The sequence below is a fragment of the Nymphaea colorata genome, chromosome 12 (genome assembly GCF_008831285.2).
Source record: "Nymphaea colorata isolate Beijing-Zhang1983 chromosome 12, ASM883128v2, whole genome shotgun sequence".
In the NCBI taxonomy this organism is placed as follows: domain Eukaryota; kingdom Viridiplantae; phylum Streptophyta; class Magnoliopsida; order Nymphaeales; family Nymphaeaceae; genus Nymphaea; species Nymphaea colorata.
Window position 1 is genome coordinate 13399722 of NC_045149.1, and position 17880 is coordinate 13417601.

At 36.7% G+C, this 17880-nt stretch overlaps 2 protein-coding genes across 9 annotated transcripts; both read right to left on the reverse strand.

Moving 5' to 3' along the window:
* Nucleotides 1–5093: 5093 nt before the first annotated feature.
* On the reverse strand, nt 5094–8482 carry LOC116265785 (uncharacterized). The gene is made up of 2 exons (XM_031646701.2): nt 8377–8482; nt 5094–5637 (listed from the first exon to the last, which is right to left on the reverse strand). Exons 1-2 carry the CDS (start codon nt 8411–8413, stop codon nt 5285–5287), a joined length of 390 nt encoding a protein of 129 aa, XP_031502561.1. The 5' UTR covers nt 8414–8482; the 3' UTR covers nt 5094–5284.
* A 134-nt stretch (nt 8483–8616) lies between these two features.
* LOC116265783 (uncharacterized) lies at nt 8617–16975 on the reverse strand. 8 transcript variants are annotated; one of them, XM_031646696.2, is made up of 6 exons: nt 16512–16817; nt 13636–13688; nt 13285–13477; nt 10462–11229; nt 9404–10017; nt 8617–9046 (listed from the first exon to the last, which is right to left on the reverse strand). In XM_031646696.2, the coding sequence occupies exons 4-6, from the start codon at nt 10945–10947 to the stop codon at nt 8938–8940; spliced, it is 1209 nt and encodes a 402-aa protein (XP_031502556.1). In that variant the 5' UTR covers nt 10948–11229; nt 13285–13477; nt 13636–13688; nt 16512–16817; the 3' UTR covers nt 8617–8937. The 8 variants fall into 8 exon arrangements, with proteins under 8 accessions (XP_031502556.1, XP_049936892.1, XP_031502559.1 ...); XM_050080935.1 differs by lacking the exon at nt 13636–13688 and adding an exon at nt 15991–16091; XM_031646699.2 differs by lacking the exons at nt 13636–13688; nt 16512–16817 and adding an exon at nt 16829–16975.
* Nucleotides 16976–17880: the final 905 nt, after the last annotated feature.

Sequence of the window (17880 nt, forward strand, 5' to 3'; positions counted from 1 at the left end):
TTTAACATGATAAGTTGATTCTCGAAGCTATTGGGAAACATAGTAGAAATTTGATGGGGTTATGAAGATTTAGAATCATTTTAGTGAACATGTGGCTCATGCGATTGTCGATGAGCGTATTGCGTTGTTGGTTGAGAGAGGGTAGGTAAGTTGGGTGTAATTATTGGGAAGATACCTCAATTATGGAAGCAAGAGAGAAACATATTAGTGATTGGTTCAATCGTAAGCATGGAGTTTAAATCATTTGGTGACAACCTAAAGGAGTTGAGAAGAAGCCTATTGGGGGGCTTTGTGAGTCGACACTACCTGTCGACACCTTCTTGAGGCGAGGGCATGCCTCAATGATTATATTTTACACTTGTATAGATTGTAAAGTGAAATAAGTAGAAATCTTATCACTTGCTTATGTTTGCAGGTACACCGGACACGTGCAGTAGACTTTAAGCAACAAGATGTGAAGCTCGAGACATTTTGAAGTGTTTTGTGGACGCGTGACAGGTATGGCGGCATTCCAGGCAAATTTCTGTTTGGGGCCAGCATGTGAATGTGTATTTTCGGAATCATGAGATCCTACGATTGTGATGTGATTGAACGATTGTTTTGTGAGTGAATGTATGTACGCATGCGAATGATTTGTTATGTAAATAAGTTTTGTTTTGGAAAACTATTAAAAGCTTGTTTTGAAAACTATTACGCATTTGCATGTGTACTAAAATTAATAACTGCTTAGGACAAATGAGGTGAGGTATCAAGTTGAGAATCTTCTCGACCTCGATTATGCATTAGACAGCATCATAAAATGATAATTGTATAGGATAGCTACGACCCAATCATGGATCGAGACTACTCTCCGGGATTTGACTAAGTTTTGAAAGATGTAATTGATGTATTTGATAAATGTAAATTTTGATAAATGTGAATGTTGTGATTTGTTGCATATGCATTGCCTGAGACACTAATGTCATTGAATGAGATTAAAGGGTAGTTGTATCCGTATTGTTATGATGACTAGCTAAGAATGTTAATGATATGTGTAGCCATTGTGTGGAGGCATTTGGAGGGATGAGTATACTCGTGGAGTAAACCAACCTCATGAGCTAACTGGTCATTTTGTGAATGTGTGTCTATAATGATAAGAAAGAATAACAGATGAGAGACCAGTGGGTTGTCGCAATGTGTTTGGGAGTTGTCTCACCTTCACCACTGGTCTCATTTGTTCGAAGCGTAGGCGGTACAAGGCCATAAGGTATTGTTGTGTGATGTGCTTAGAGCATTGGGCTCCCGCCTTCCCAAACTGGGTGTCTTAGGGAAGATTGAGTATCTCTCCTTGGAATTCACACATTCATGAACGAGTGTTCTATCGCTGTAATGGGAATGGATCCATACTGTTTCGGGCCACCACAGGGGTTGTCTCCTGGCTGTAGGCTGCCTGCGATGTGCACGTGTATGTGTTTGCACCCACAGGAACTCTCAATTCTTTAAAGTTAATATGAATGAAAAGAATATGAATGAAATGTATGTGAATGATGTGCATGTGAATGAAATGAATGAGAATGATATGTTTATACATGCCGTGCATGTGGTCTATGTGAGAGACATTCTTATCAAGTCATGTGACTATGCCCTGTCACAACATGATGATGATTTGCTTTTATAATTGTGATTATCTCATATTTGAGTTCTGCCTAAGAGGGTTAGGCAGAGAAGGCTAAGTCTTCTGTTGTTTTATTTTTTAGGTTTTGGTGGACTCGGGGTAACAGTTTGATCAGATGGTTGAACTCACATCATACTGAGGAGGTTTTGGGTCTTTTGTAGTAACGACGTTTCTTATTTTGGTTATATTGATGCATTGTTTTTATTAGGCATGAATTATATAATTTGGAGCATTTTTATCACACACATAGATGTGATTTTATATGAATTGAAATTGTTATATAGATGAAAATTTGCCACATTGTTTCGAATGGCATAGCTCCCTTCTTTTTGAATTATTGTGTAGTCGCACTTCAATGCTTTATGTTGAAAAAAAAAATTAGTTGAGGGTCAAAAGGTTGGGGTGTGAAAACCTTGCTGTTTTAAACTTCAAAAAGTTATTTGTAACTATGCTAAAAACATCACAAACTATAGCTGCATCATAAAATATTATAGCTGCATCATAAATAATTGCTAATGATTCTATTACAAGGTGTTCTTATAAAAGATTGTTACCTGAAAAAACATTTGGTAGTGGACTGATTTCATAAGAAGCCTTAAAACATTCACGGCTCGCATGCACACACACACATGAAGGAATACACATTACCCAAAAAGTTGTATTTATATATTTATATGTATCATTGTAACAGCTGCTATCAAGTGTCTTGTTGTATTTAAAGAGGGCTCATGTGGATGACAATTCTTAAAATCACATTCTAAGTAAACTTACCGAGAAAAATAGTTTTGTAACTGGATTCTAGAAAAGCAAAAACTAGGATTTGTTTGTCTGGGATGACTGTTGAAAACTTAATTTTTATTTTATGTAACCTAGCTGTCGTTTGATTGTCAATAATAACCAGGTCATGTAGAAATTGAATGAATTTATGAATGGAAGGAAAATACTTATTTAGTGTCTAATTTCAAATTAAGTAATTCAATTGCTGAAATCTCTAAAGAATGACAGCAATTGGAATTCAAATCTGAAAGTTGAATAACTGAACCAAAATTGGAATTCAAATCTGAAAGTGAATAACTGAATCAAAATCAGAATCCAAACCTAAGTAGAAATCATGACATGACGAAAGATATTTTGTAAATATGAAGATTAAATATTGAAACCATTTCGATTTATATTTAAAATCAGATTCTAATTTTGCATTAGCATGTCAAAAATAAATATTTTCTAAAAATACATCCATTGAAAATTACATTTTGGCTGTAATATAGTAAAACAGGTATAAAGCATTATACACCCACTACATGAAAATTTCTTACTAAGAAAATGGAGATGACAAAGATGGACATTTGGCCGAGTACCAGATCGACATTTGGGTACCCGAGCTATGATGAGTCAGACTTGGGCTGGTTATTTGACCTCGAGGTGTGCTCGGTAAAAGAAACTCGTTGGGTTGGGCTAGCCTGAGTTGGGTATTGGGGGCTGGCCTCGACTCATACAATTTTAAGTCCACATCTCTAATAACTAAGCGGGCCAAACTTGGGCTGCTAGCAAGGTCTTCAGGTCTGGCCCGAGCCCAGCTTTGTCGAGTCTCCGGCTGGCCTGATGCCCCAACCTAATGATAAGGTTCTCAACCATGAGTCACCAAGAGTCTTTGCTGCAGATGGTGCTACAAAATAAAAAAAAAAAAGTCATTTCACCATGGCAAGGCTGTGGTTGAAAGCTTTATCAAGTATGGATTTGGCAGAGAGGAGAGAGAGAAACACAAAGATGAAAATGAAAAAAAAATTGTTGAACATGCTTTCATACTTGTTTATAGGAAATGTGATGTCAACCCCATGAATTTTAACAAATTTTTAAAAAGGTCTGAAACCTTTTTAAAAATATTACTTCAACAGCCCATGACTTAAAAAAAAAAAAAATCAAAAAATCAGTTTGTTTCCAATGGCATTTTCGATCCCTATATGCCCACCAAATGTAGAATCTCTTTCCCCAAAAACCAAATTCACAAATTGCAAACATAATGTGGTTTTGGAAAAGCTTGATTTTGTCTCCCAATTCACCAATTCCATAATCAAGATTCAAGGGGAATCAACACCACCTTACTTTTGTAAGAAAATTAGGGAAAGATTATTGACCATATTAGGACTTCAAACCCAAAACATAAATTTTCCAGTGTTTAGGATATGATTGTAGGACACACTAAATATATCTTTCCATCTTACCCTTGAATAAAAAATGCATGAACCATAACTATTTGTGCTTTTTCATGAATGCCCTTTTCTGCTTTTATGACGAGGCCCTTAACCTTGCATGATCTTCTTCCATTGTTACGAGTTGTAAAGAGTCAATTGTCATCCCTCAACATATTCATTTGATGTCTATTGGATTGTTGACATTAAATGTATTGTATGATTCACCAGTTCTGCCTTAGTGGAGGAATCAATCAACTACATTGGTGGAGAATCCGCCTCGACATGTATTGATAAAAAAAGAAGATAGACTCAAGTAGACTAGGTTCAAAGAGTTGATTATCATCATACCTGTGTATGTGGTTATAACCATCTTTTGGCACTTTCTCATATGGCTTGATTGAGATGCTTTAAAAAGAGAGAAATAAGAACCTTGGTTAATTACTTGCAAAAGTAATTAACCTAGGACCCTAATTTCATTCACATGGTGCATTTAGATGAAGATTATCATGCAACAAAAATGTTTTCGCCTTACTCAAGGTCAAGAGTGGATTATAAATGATTCATTGTTTTTAACACAACAATAATAGTTAATACTCATCAGGGGCATGTATCCAGTTTATAAGTATAAACTATCATTCATAAAATTGCATTTTTATGGTACATTTTTTTGTTTGTTTAGTCTATGTGGACATTTGAGTAGTTATTTAAAGTCTTGATAAATAAGAGCCAGACCTGCAACATATATTTCAAACATTATGAGCATATTATGGTTTTGACATCAATAAATGCCAAAGCCTATGAATATATAAGACAGTTAACTAAAGAAATATTAGAAAATAACTACAGAAATATTAGAAAATGCTTTCTCACTGAACCATCAATTCTTCATAGCCTACAAAGATCAAATCTCAAAGAATGAACGTTAATAAAGTCTTACAACCCTTAACTTAAAGAGAAGTACTGATAAATGTAAATGTCATCTTTAGTACATCAAAAGTCAATGTTGTAGGTTACAATAGATTGTTGCATACAACAGAAGGTGTAAAAGCAAAACCACTGTGTCATCCTATATCTTTATCTAATTGCATGATGGCAGCAATTTTACTTATCTTTATCAATTCAATATCACGTGATTTCACAACAAACTCATATTTAGTTGGTGGGCTGCTTGATTTAGAGTTGACCTCAAATGGAATGAATAAATCTTTGTGTCAACATTTTGTAGCAATTGTTTGTATCGATAAATCACTCTTATAGTTCGACAATTGACAATATAACTGTCCATGATAACAATAAAACTGTTCATGATAAAGACTCTTTGTTTTGCCAATTTGGTGGTATGTGATGTTTAGCTTATCTCCCATCTTAAGGGCCATTGCAGACAGTGGCAGAAAACCGATCAGAACTTCAATCAACATCTTGGCAAAACCAACCTTCCCTACGCCTTCGTGCAGGAGTCCTCTTCAATGAAGTCTCCACCCAGTACCTGAACGATTCCGTCGAACAAACAGTCGTTGCAGAGCTCCGCCAGTAAATTTGGAAGTTGGATCCACAACTCAATCGATTGATCCTCTTTCACTTCATCACTTTCCTTGGACAACTCGATGTTGCTGTAGGAAGACCACTCAGAGAAAATTTTTTCTGCCCCCACCCCTGAAAACCGATGTTGATGATCTCCTTCTCTCCTTCTTCTGGTGGCTACGGGCTGTTCGCCCTGGCCCCATCTAGGGCTTTCCCATCCCCTCTCAGATGACTCGTTCTTCATCCACTCCATGTGATTGTCAAAGTCAACTGCACTAACGACATAAATAACTTGTTATTGGAGATGAACTCGATAATTGAAGAATCTTTTTTTATTGATACAGCCTGATACACGGGCAAGATATATATATACAAGCCTTGCAAGATATAGTTAAATAAATAAATTCTAAAACAGAAAAACGTGTATCTTAACAAGATAATGCTTAACTTGAAGATATGTATCCACCAAGTTGTTATAGATTACTCCGCACGAGAAGATTTTGTCGAATCTCATCCAAAGCTTAAGTTTGAATTAAGCAGATTTTTCATTCATTAGAGACGTACAATGGGTCCAGCCAACTCAGACTCTACTCGAACTTGCCTCATATAAACTCAACTCAAGTTCAAAGCTCGAGTTTGAGTTAAAATTTGAGTCATAAATGAATTGAGTTTGAGTTGCATGACCTCAATTTGTTGAAGCTCAACTCTTCTCGTGTCATTTCTATTTGTTTCAAGGATATGTCGGTAAGTTGGAACAAATTTTAACACATTTTTTTGTAGTTTTTATTTCGTTTAAAGAAAAAGATGCATGAATTAATTGAAATGAGCTTGCATGATTTGAGCTCGAGGTCGGACTCGGTTTTCCGAGTTGAGATTGAGCTCGTCTCATAAAACTTGACTCGCAAACCAAGCAATGTGTGACGTGAGCAAAACTCGAGCTCAGCTGGGTGGTTTTAGATCCCTATGTTTCATTGACGTTGCCTGTGAAGTCATTGCCTGCAACGTCACCAACTTATGTTGCAATGAAGCTACTCAGCTACTTTGTAGTCCGCTACCTAAGTAGGTTATAAAAATACAAAAAAGGAAACTTTTTATAAGGGTAGACAAGACAAGGATGGTAAAAAAGGAAAAAATCTAAAATATCATCTGCTTTATAAAAAATTTCAAAAATGCCTCCACCACCCTTTTGGTGGACATAACTCAATCCCATCCTCTACGAGCAGGGAAAGAAGTTTGGTGGGATTTTTTTTTCCCACCCATATAGAGTGGAGGGCTGAAAATTGGTTGCTAGATATTTTTTTACTGTGGTCTTAAGCTTTCTTTGCAAAACATAGTTTTGGCATCTAAATAATGTTAAGAATGTATTTTTTTGCAAACCTGATTCATGAGCAAAATCTACGAGTTCATATCTTGAACTTCATCTATGTAAGTGTAATCTGTGAAGAATCTGCTGATCACAACTTGGTTATAAACTAGCAATGACAATTTTTAGGAATACGCCTGAAAATTTAGTGGCAATAACCAAGAATACACTTGAATTTTCATTTTTGTTAACCATATACCTAAATTTGTCACCTTTACTAAAAATAACACTCTCAACCAAATGCTAGGCTATCACTAACTTAAGTTGGCTGAAGAGACATAACAGCCACAATATCTTAACATAAACTTAATTTAAGTAGTTTGTATTAGCCTCTTTAATTAAATTAAATAAGATTATCAGTTTATGTTTAGGTTCATCCAATTAAGGTATTTTTATTTGTATCAGAATTAGTTAAGCAAATATTTTTTCCGTTACTGACAGAACCCTAAGCAAGAAAACTTAGTGGTCAGTATATTAATACACATTTGTTTTCAACCATTGACCTTCGGTCTGCTTTTGAAATATTCAGAAAGTCAAAAGGGCGACATTTTCGTGCAACAAACTAAAAGGTTTGGTGATAATTGAAAACCTCCAACTTCTTGGCATTCTCAAATCTTATGTTTCTTCTTTAATGGTTAACAAAAAGAGCCATAAGTTCATTTATGTAGTGAGAAAATGCTTTTGCACTTAAAAAGTGACAAGAAAAATATGCCTAATTTTGTGTGACGATTTATGCTTCTCTTGGGTGACTTACTAACATTAATTAGGAAGAGACACCTAACTTATTTAGATAACAATAAAAAGCTAATTAATTGGATATAGTGAAACCTGTACTAAATTATTAGGTATAATTAAAGAGGAAAACTGCAAACTATGAACATAAATTTTGTTCACATACTGGGTTCTCTTTAGTTGTTTTATCTTATTAACTTAAGTTGGACATAATCTGGGTTTGTCTGCTAGAAGGCAATTTTTTTTAATTAACAACGCAATACTTTAGTATTTTTAACAATATTGAGAAGTTACGTATGTTTTTTTTAATATCAAAGCCTTTGATGTGTTTCCTAAAATATTCCAGAAAAGCATAATATGCAAATGTGGTATTGGTCCAATATCCAAAAGAGGGTCCTGTTTTGGCTATTTTAAGAAGTCTCCTGGAGTTCCCTAGTCCCTACGCATTTCAGAAAATAACCCAAAAGGAAAGAATCTCTGATTACGTAGCAGGCATTCTTGCTCCATTAAAAAATGAATTTACAGGAAGACAAACTGCAAACTATGAATGTGCAGGTCTTGGATGCTAGTGAATCTCATGCAGCACAATGTGCAGGTCTGCAATTTGTGTTTTAATTCGCCGTTTTCAAACTTCAGTTAGCATCTGCTTTGTGGAATCCTCGCGTGCATTCTGCATATGACAAAATAAATAATGGAGAACTTTAAGCAAGTCTTACTGTTGATGACCATGATGGGCCACCGGCGCACATATTCTTATCACAACCAACAGGAAAATATACCTGATGAAAAGAAAAATATTAAGGCATGTATAATGCCAAAAGGGTTACAGGGCTACTTTAGAAATGCCCGTTTTTAGTAATGCAAGAGTCTATTTTCTTAAACGCAAAGAAATGCCAATGAATTTGATAGCATACTTGTCGCTGAAAATTTTCTGCTTCTCATTCTTGGCATTGTGAGGGAGATAAAGCGTATAATATCATGCCTCGGTGTGGATCCTGCAGTCTCTTCAAAAGCAATTTCTAACTTTTAATTGCAATCCCCAAATCAACAAAGGAGAACAGTTAATCCTTTTCCATACCTGTGAAGCGGGTAAAACCGTTACAGAATGGAAATATAGAGATTTCACATTTAAGTTGTGGTGAAAGCACAAAATATAAACCAAACTCGTATTAGCAATGCCAAGAGGACTCAGTTTGGCAACAGATTTACCTGAACCAGTGAGCATGCATGGCAACAGGGTAGTCCAGTGACTACAACTCTGTGCACATCCCACGTGTGTGTATATGTGCAAATGAAATTGGGACGAAAGAACGTACAATATTATGGGAGAGATAGGAATGCCCACAATAATGAAACGTTTCCATTCACAACTGTGCAATGGATACATGAGAACACTAAGACCAAGACCTTCATTTTGTGCCCAGAATTGGTAATCCTGCTGATGCAGAAGTGTCACATCACATCACCAGCCACAGTTAGAATCTACAGCACAGAAGTGCCATCCTCCATCCTCTGTGTTTCCTAAGCTGCTTAGGATCTGCTGCTGCCATCTTCACAGGGCTGGCATTCCACTCGGAAGACAAACTGCAACAGAAGATAGTAGTAAGTTTATCAAGAACATAAATGCCAAAAAGTGATTACTCGAGAACAATTCATGTGACTAACTTGAAGGAGAAACTATTAACCACAAAGTTTTAGTCCTAATGAATCCTGAAATAAGTTATCCATCTCATGAGAAAAAAACTTGTTCAATCGCATATTCTCACAGGAAGGAGACAAACCAAACCAGAGGTTTAGCTTGGCCTAGCAGCAAGAAAAGAAATCTGATATTCCAAATGAAGTTCTTTGCAAGAAGAGAAGAATAATTTCCATCATAGATCACAAGAGCACCACAGTAGCTCTGTGTGCTTATAAGGGCACACCAGGAGAAGGTCCACATACATTGGGAAAGCAAATGAGCGCACGCTGGTTGTACTGCTGTCAGATCGTAGAGAGATGCTACCAGAGTATGCAGCTGGACCAGAATATGCAATTGATGCAGATGCAGGATTCGTTCCAGGGTACACGTTGCCAGACATGTCCACATGGTTGGTAGTCAGTTTCCTCGTCTCAGAGCCATTACTCTCATTATTTCCATACAATGAACCCTGAGAGGAAGCACCAAGACCTGCAGAATCAATACATTCAGTTCCATGCTCAGCTAATGCATGGCACATATTCCCAGGTAGGTCCTTAGTATTGGTGCTTGGATTCCTGCTGTCGGCAGCACTGACCTCATCAAGAGTGCACATTGAGCTCTTAGAGGATGTAGCGTAACCTTCCAAACCATCATGTTCAAGTCCATGCTCAAGCAAGGTATGACTATCATGGTGGCCATCCCTAAAATCTATAGTCTTTTTCTCCTTTTCCCATATTGTTTGTGGTTCTGGCAATTTAGGGTTTGTGTTTGTAGTTCCATTGTGCATCTCTTTGCCAGATATGGAGTTTGCAGTTTCTTTAGCAGTTTTGCAGTTTGAATCTTCCGCAGCATCTGTGGTCTCCTCTTGAGTTCTAACCTGCTCCCATAAATATAAGCAACCAATTAATTGTGGGTCAACAAGCAGTATCCACATTGACATACAGACTTCAGAAGTACATAGGCAAACATGATTTTCCTATTTTTATTTGTTCTACATCAGAATATCAGCAAGGTGTGCACACAATCAAAGTAGTCAACCATCTGACACATGAAATTGATTTGTAAGTTGAACAATCAAGTCCTGGAAAAAGCAGAAGATGGTTCAGGCAAACATGTGAGCTTGACTGTGTCTCCATCCAAGTCCGAGAGTTTGACAATCAATTTCTCAAGTCGCCAAAACTCTAGATATGCACACTCATATTCAAGTTTATAGATTATCTGGAACCTAGATCTGGCTTCAAAAGTAGGTCAGTTTCAATGAGTACTTCTGTTAGATATTCTACACAACTGACATAGTTTCATAAATCTTCATCGTGGTTACCTGATTGTCTTTTTGTTGTTCAATGCCACTATCAGCAACTATAGCAACAAAGGATTGTGAAGTTGTCACTACTTCACTTGATTGTTTAGACATCAGTTTTTCACATGCAATGTATTTGATACGACCAGGCCAGCCTCCAATAAGGGACTTCTCCAGGTCATCATCATAGATAGACTCACAGTCTGGAAGCACAAATTGACGACTATGATCCCCTTGTTTGCCTCCAGAATGAACAGCAAAATCATCCAGTATAGAAGGAATATCTTTCACAGATAGATCGTCCACGTCAAAATGGACTAAATTCTCCTTTTTATCTGTTGCACTGTTCTCTACAAAAATGTTTTTCTTGGAAGGCAGACCCTCATCCACACAGATGTCTTTTATTACATGGTCAGGACCCTCCTTACAGCAAACGACCAGATCAGGGGAGACTTCTATAACTGATTTATCAGTACACAAGTCTGATTCCCTCTCAAAGGAGCTCATCTTAGAAGTTGAAAGCTGCAGGATACAATCATTATTGCTTGTAGAATCTGCATTTCCTGTCCCAGCATCCCTGGAGTCTACTACCTCTAGGGGTCTCTTGTAAAATCAACTGACCCGCTTGCAACTCATATTTTAGGCTCTAGAACAGTCATAAGCGAACATTCATCAGTAGCCTCCTTCACTCTCATATCAACCCCAGGCAAGCCGGTCTTCTCATGAATGTCCTGCGGGAATGTGGAATACCCACAATAACGAACAGGTTGCAGGAATCGGCCTGGTCATCTGTAAATATACATGATTAACATCTCAAGAACTTCCAAATATATTGTGTGGCATGACAGAAAATATTAAAAATAATTCAGCGTGTAGCACAAGTATCACAAGAAGCAAAAATGCATGCACAGGCATATTAAGATGGTTTACAACTTTACACAGTATTGTTACGTAGCCCAAGCAACTGGTCAGTCTGAAGGTAACCACATGAACTGACATGCACCTAATATCTTTCTTAGTTCTTGCTACCTTACCAAGCAATTAGCACAACAAAGCAATTTAAAACCAAAAGAAATAAGGAAAAGTGAAGAACATGACCAGAAGCTTTTTCATGAAATGTGGCCAAACGGATTGCATGTATAACAACATTTGACCTTAAACTGGAGGCAATTTTGGTGCATGAGCAAAAGATAAAGTACATCTGATAGAAAGGCACGAATCAGACCCCATGAACAAGATCTATCCATCTCAGCAGTGGAAAGCTGAAGCAAGGACTATCACTTGAGCTACTCTGCTGTACTAATCATTCTGGTGTCTCAATTGACTGTCCCTAAACTCTTCAATTTAATTTGCTTATTTTCTTAGGTTGCAGTTCTTGCCTCTCAAACACACAGAGCCATGAGAGAGGGAGAGAGAGTGTGTGTGTGTCTTTCACATTAGCAGTCGAGCACATTAACGACTAGGAAAAGTTGCCTCAAACAAAAGCCATAACTAGCTGGGCTACAGTTGTAAGTTTTTTGCAGATCAACAGGTAGACCCTTCTCACTCTCAGTCAGGAGCAAGTGGGGATACAGATATCAGATACATACACCAACCATGTGGCATTGATTATATCAAGCAAAGGAAAAGGTAATGGGTCTATTTTCTGGAAGGAAAACAAGGATCATTATATTGATTGTAGCAATTTACAGCAAACCCAGCCATTCAGAGATAATGGCAGTTCAATTCCACAACACAGAGACAATTTTTCACACCAAATTCACTCAAGTGCATCACAGAGAGAACTGTAGTACTATAGTGCTATATGTACTCTGAAACCTCACAAAGTACCATGGAATAATTCTTATAAAGTTAAAAGAAACTTCAAACATAAAAGCAATATATTAGACAAAGAAAGGGCTCTTTTTCCTATTTCTATAGTGAGAGACTCCTCCTAGTTTCAAACGACTGCAGATTTATTGTTGTCAAAGCTCTCTCAGGTACAAATGCAAGATGTAGTGGCAGATACTGCTACATAGCTCTACAGTGAATTGAGATGCACTTTTCTATGAAGTGCACCTGAAAATTTGAGGCATAAGTTATTGTTGAAACTGGTCAAACATGGACAGAGCCTTCATACAACAAATCTATGTGCTAAAAGGAAAACATAAAACTGCAAAAAGAGAGCCATCAGTGCACCACTCATTGGGGTAACCCCTTCCTCATTCCCTCTTTCTTCTCCTATCTTGAGCTCCAACAAAATCGAGGAAGCTTCAGGTAACAATCCATTGACTTTGGTCATCTCTCCTCCTTTTACTTCTCGTTCCTTCTTTTCTTTTTTGTTTTTATTTTGCTTCTTCTTTTTCCTTCATCCACTTTGTTGTTTCAACATTCTCTGATTTTTCTCTTTGTATTCTTATGTTCTCTTTTCCTTTCTTACTTTCTAATCTGTTTTTTTTTTCGTTTTTTCTTCTTACATTTTGTTCTGTTTTCTTTTTTTTTCGTCGTTTCTTCCATTACCCATTTGTTCTCCTCCTCATTTTTTTTCTGTTATTTATATCTGGCATATTCTTACTTTTATTTAATTCATACATTAAGAATTTGTTTAATTTTTTTTGTTCTTCTGTTATTCTTTGACAAGCTATGGTGAAATGTATGCTTATGCTTCAAAGCCTATGCCTTATTTATGTCCTGGTGAGTAGTCATTACACCTCAATGCATTCAAGAACAACGCTAGAGATTGCATCATAAATATCAAAAGATAGAGATATTAAGCATTTTTTTTTCAATTAAACTGGTCTCAAGCATTCTGTTGAGGATAGAAAGCATGAATTGTGGACAGATGTTATTTACGGATGACCTCACCTTTTTAATGTCTATGACGAATACATGTGAACCATGGGAAATCTGATTAGTCTATGTAAGTTAACAGCCTCAGTAGTTGCTTGAATTCTATGCTCCCAATAACTTGCCAACTAATTTCTTCTTTCAACTCCAGTTAATGTGTAGAACCCTGGGTGGACATGCGCTTCCTCTTCTTAATTGCCTGACCACCTAGCTGAAACGTCCAAATTGGAGAAGCTTAAAATAGTCACCATCATCACCCCACGCTTAATGTTCTTAAAGACAAAATTTTGCAGAACCCGTAAGAAATGACTGATCACATCCTCAACCAAGCTTTGACCCATTAGCAGAGAAAAGGAAATACATAAGCACCATAGCAAGAAGATGCACATAGTCTGTGTATGCAATAACGCCACTGCAGAGGTCTGAAGAATAACAGAAGTAACTTAGTTCCACATACTTTTTCTAATTCATAAATCTGCAAGCTCGAAAACCGAGTAATATATTTAAAGGAGAAAACTTTGTTAGACATGTCATTGGGTGCTCAAACATCCTATGGCTGTACCTCAACATGTCAGGTCCACAACTCAAAGGATTTCAGATATGCACAAAATAATGAGCCTGAACAGAATACTTTGGTTTGCAAACATTGTTTGTGTACCCAAAGATGTCTGGCATTTGTATGCGGCAATAGGCACAGTTCTACCATTGTGACAATCATGCAAGGTTACAAGATGAAACACATTGAAGGCCAATGGATCAAGGAAAAGGTATACTAAATTGTAGAGAGAAAGAGATCAAGGAAAAGGCATACTAACCTACACAGGGATTTTCCACTGGAGACAAATCTAAGACATCCTGTCCAATGTACAGACCCACAAAAGTTCATGCTAAGTTGCCCTATCTAATGAGAATGAAACAGCTTAAATGAGGCCTCCAGAATAATGTTGTCCAAGCAGAAAACGAACATCCAAGGCATCATGAACTATAAAAAGATAGAGTTATGCCTGTTGCAGCCAGCATAAAGGAAAAACCCTGACATTTATTGATGAAAATCTTGAACTAGCCAATTAAGTTTCAGAACCACGATGACAAAAGAAAATTTGACAGCACATTTTGCATGCTGGAAGCCTCACAAAATTGCAGTAGTTGTGACTTGTGAGGCTAAAATGCTGACTGTTTAGCACAAAAATTCGTCAAAGGAAGACAAGGAGATGAACATAAACTTCCATATGAGCAAAAACATGTCTCATAGAGAAAAACAAAAATACTTTGCATTCAAGCAAAGTAAGAAGTCAAATAGTTACCAAATTTCATGTTTCAAGAAACTGCTTTTATGTCCTAATCTGTTTCCAGCCAGCAAGGAATTCTAGATATTTTAATGTCATTCCACTTCATCCGAATGCAGCAACTTCATGGGTTAACGGAAGAGGAATAAAATAATCCTTTGACAAAAATGGACATATCCGAAACAAAGTTTATGGACAAGTTCAAGAATGGTGGACTCATCATACATCTTAGCTAGTAATTTTTTGCCGAGCTACCAAATATACTATAAATGGATTTAAAATTGATCAAAGTCAAGGACTGGAAACAGTAATTCTATGTGTAAGACATAGAAACTAACTATATTCTGCTATTAATAATTGTTACGGACTTACTGTTATATGCACATTGTACCAAAACGTACATCATAAAGCATACAGAAAATGATATTTAGAGCATCAGGTCCAATAAATTGAGGAACAGTTGCCAGTCCCAAGGTATTCCAGTAATTTCATAGGACACAAAGTGATGAGACTGAATACGGTTGGAACTTTTAAGGTTAGCTGAAGTCTTTTAATGGACGGCCAATTTGAAGTGACACCAATACAAAGGGAGAATAATGGAAAGGCCAACATCGACAAGAAGGACCTTGGGCAATGGAACCGACAAAAATAGATAATGCATTCACAGTAGAATAAAAAAGAAACACATAGGGACATATGAGAAGGCCAATATTGACAGGGAAGGACTTTGGGCAATGAAACTGATGCAAATAGAACAAATGCCTTCACAAAGAACAGAAAGAGGAAATACAGAAAAAATAGAGTTGAAGATTCCTAATTACCTTTCCAAAAAATGACCATCATGGGAATTGGACCACAAGAAACTTTATGATAGATGGAATTCAAGGCTTTTATCCCATCTACAAATATGACTGCTGAACTTCTGATGCTAACAGTATTTATAAAAATATGCAAGAGCTATTAGCTGCAGACAACCTATAAAAAGTTCCCTATATATATATATATATATATATATATATATATATATATATAAGATCTTTATCGACACACAAACACGCACACATACACATATATGAGATAGAGTGATTGACTTCTGATTTTCGTGTATGGATGCCAGAAAATCTTTTTGAGATATAATATACCAATAAAAGAACTCCAGGAAGGTGTTTGGAAAAGGTTGGGAAAAATTTTTTATCCTCAATTTTCTGCCCGTTTCTAATCTAACACATCGCCTGGAAATTGTTCTCCGTCACAATTTCACAACAAAGAAGACGGCCCAACAAGTTAGTTTAACAAATCTAAGGAAACTAATGAGGAAAAACAAATGCCAGGAATATAGAATCCAATTTGATGGAAGAAGTCCTAAAGGAATAAAAAGAACCAAATCGACAAATATTTGAGGAGGAGGAGAATAATCAGCACATAAGGCATCACATACCCAATTGCTAAAACCAACAAAGCAAAACTCCAAACCAGTAAGAAATCTCCTTCCAACTCGGTCTAAAACTGTTTTCTTAGTATTCAAGCACCCCCATCGACCTAATCATGAGGAGTACAATAAATCACCAAAACATCATAATCCCGTACTTGAGAAGAAAGATTAGACTGAAGCGAGATACCACTCAATCCAAATACCAAGCACTATGAAATATTTCCTACAGAAGTCAATAAGAAACACAACAGGAAAAAAAACCTTTTTGCCCGAACCTAATGAAAGAATCGAATGCATAAACAATAATAGAAGCCCATCTTAGACTACAAAACAAAAAACAGCTTGTATCCAAATTCAAAATACCATCAAGAAAAATTGAGCTAAAAGCACACCTTCACAAAAAGAAAAAATGCAAAAGCAAAACGTTAAGTGAAAGAAACAAGCAGACAAATCAGTAGAAACAAGCCTCGTACTTGAGCAGACAAGATCGCCTAACATAAGAAAAATAAAGTCATGTTCAGAACTACCTTGGACGCCTTCTTCTTGAAGAAAATAACTATACTCGGATGCGGGAAACCAACAAAAGAAAGAAAAAGGAATACGGGAAAAAACTAAAAGCAAGAAGAAGGGCGGCAGAATTTGGGAAATATGATGAACCAACAAAGGAAGCAGACCACTAAAGAAATCAGAAAAGAATATGACGATATGGATGCACCGCAAGGGTCTACTGGCAGAGATTATTATGATGTCCAACAACTTAATTGTAAATTAAGGAAACGAAAAGTCAATCGCAGCTCGGATATTTATTTCTTTCACCAACTAACTCAGTGTACGCATTAAATACCGAAGCGAGACAGAGCATAGAAAGAGACGAGGAGGCGGGGGCCCTTAAATGGGAAGATGAAACGTAAGAAAGAGTGAGCAGTGCATGGCGAAGAACTGAAAATGCGGGCCGTTTCACGCAGTGCCACAACGGTTCTACCGTTGGTTGGTTGTCTCCTAGAATCAATTCTTTTTTAAATCCTTGTATTATATCGTCGCGTTTGACGGAGGGAGAATCTTTACTACATGTAGAGAGAGAAGAGAGGGGATGGCTAATAATAGAAGAAAGATGTAGCAGAAAAGCATTATAAATATTTAGCACATGGTTTGGGATTTTAGAACTGGACATCGGATCCCCTTCACTTGACTTGATAAGAGTCGGGCTGGGGGTTCGTTTGATGTTAGAAACTTGAGTTCGGGCCCCATACTTAATACTCGAGCTCGAGTTAGGGTTCGATAAAAAAAATTTTGAATATAAAATGTAAAATATATATTATTATTAAATAAAAAAATTAACTAGGCCGAATCATGCCTCACAACGCGGATTGACCCGATGGCTCAGGCTGATTTTTTTGGGCCCGAGCTTGGGTTCGATCGGACCAAGTACCGGGTACTCGTCAACAGGGACGAAACCAGGATTTTTTTTAGGGGCGGGCCGACAATCCGATCTCTGGATCCGGGTAGGACGAATTTTAATACAAAAAATACATTACGTAATTAAAAAATATTATTTTTTTCAATGTAAAAAAACAATTTTTTTCATTAGTTAGGGTGGGGCCATGGCGTAGGCAGCCCTCCCCTTCCCTCCGCCCCTGCTTGTCAGGTACCCAAGCCCATTACCCAGACTTAGTTTGGGTGAGCGGCAACTGGTAATTGTGGATCGGGTTCATTAATGCTTGAAACTTAAGTTTGGGTTTGATTAGTTAAAATTAAAAACTATATAATTTTAATATAAATAATATATAAATATAATTAATCATAATAAATATTATAATTATATATAAAAATAATAAAAAATAATATTAAAAATATCTTGTCCACCCAATCAAAATTTAGTTGGATTCACTTAAATAT

What these genes read in the sequence shown, in the direction of transcription:
- LOC116265785 (XM_031646701.2), bottom strand. Translation starts at nt 8,413, where the DNA reads ATGCCAAGAATGAGAAGCAGAAAATTTTCAGCGACAA. An exon ending in CAGAAAATTTTCAGCGACAA is followed by an intron (nt 5,638 to 8,376) that starts GTATGCTATCAA and finishes TCGTTAGTGCAG; the next exon opens with TTGACTTTGACAATCACATG.
- LOC116265783 (XM_031646699.2), bottom strand. Translation starts at nt 10,947, where the DNA reads ATGAGCTCCTTTGAGAGGGAATCAGACTTGTGTACTGATAAATCAGTT. An exon ending in AACAACAAAAAGACAATCAG is followed by an intron (nt 10,018 to 10,461) that starts GTAACCACGATG and finishes TTATGGGAGCAG; the next exon opens with GTTAGAACTCAAGAGGAGAC. An exon ending in CGCTCATTTGCTTTCCCAAT is followed by an intron (nt 9,047 to 9,403) that starts GTATGTGGACCT and finishes CTTCTGTTGCAG; the next exon opens with TTTGTCTTCCGAGTGGAATG.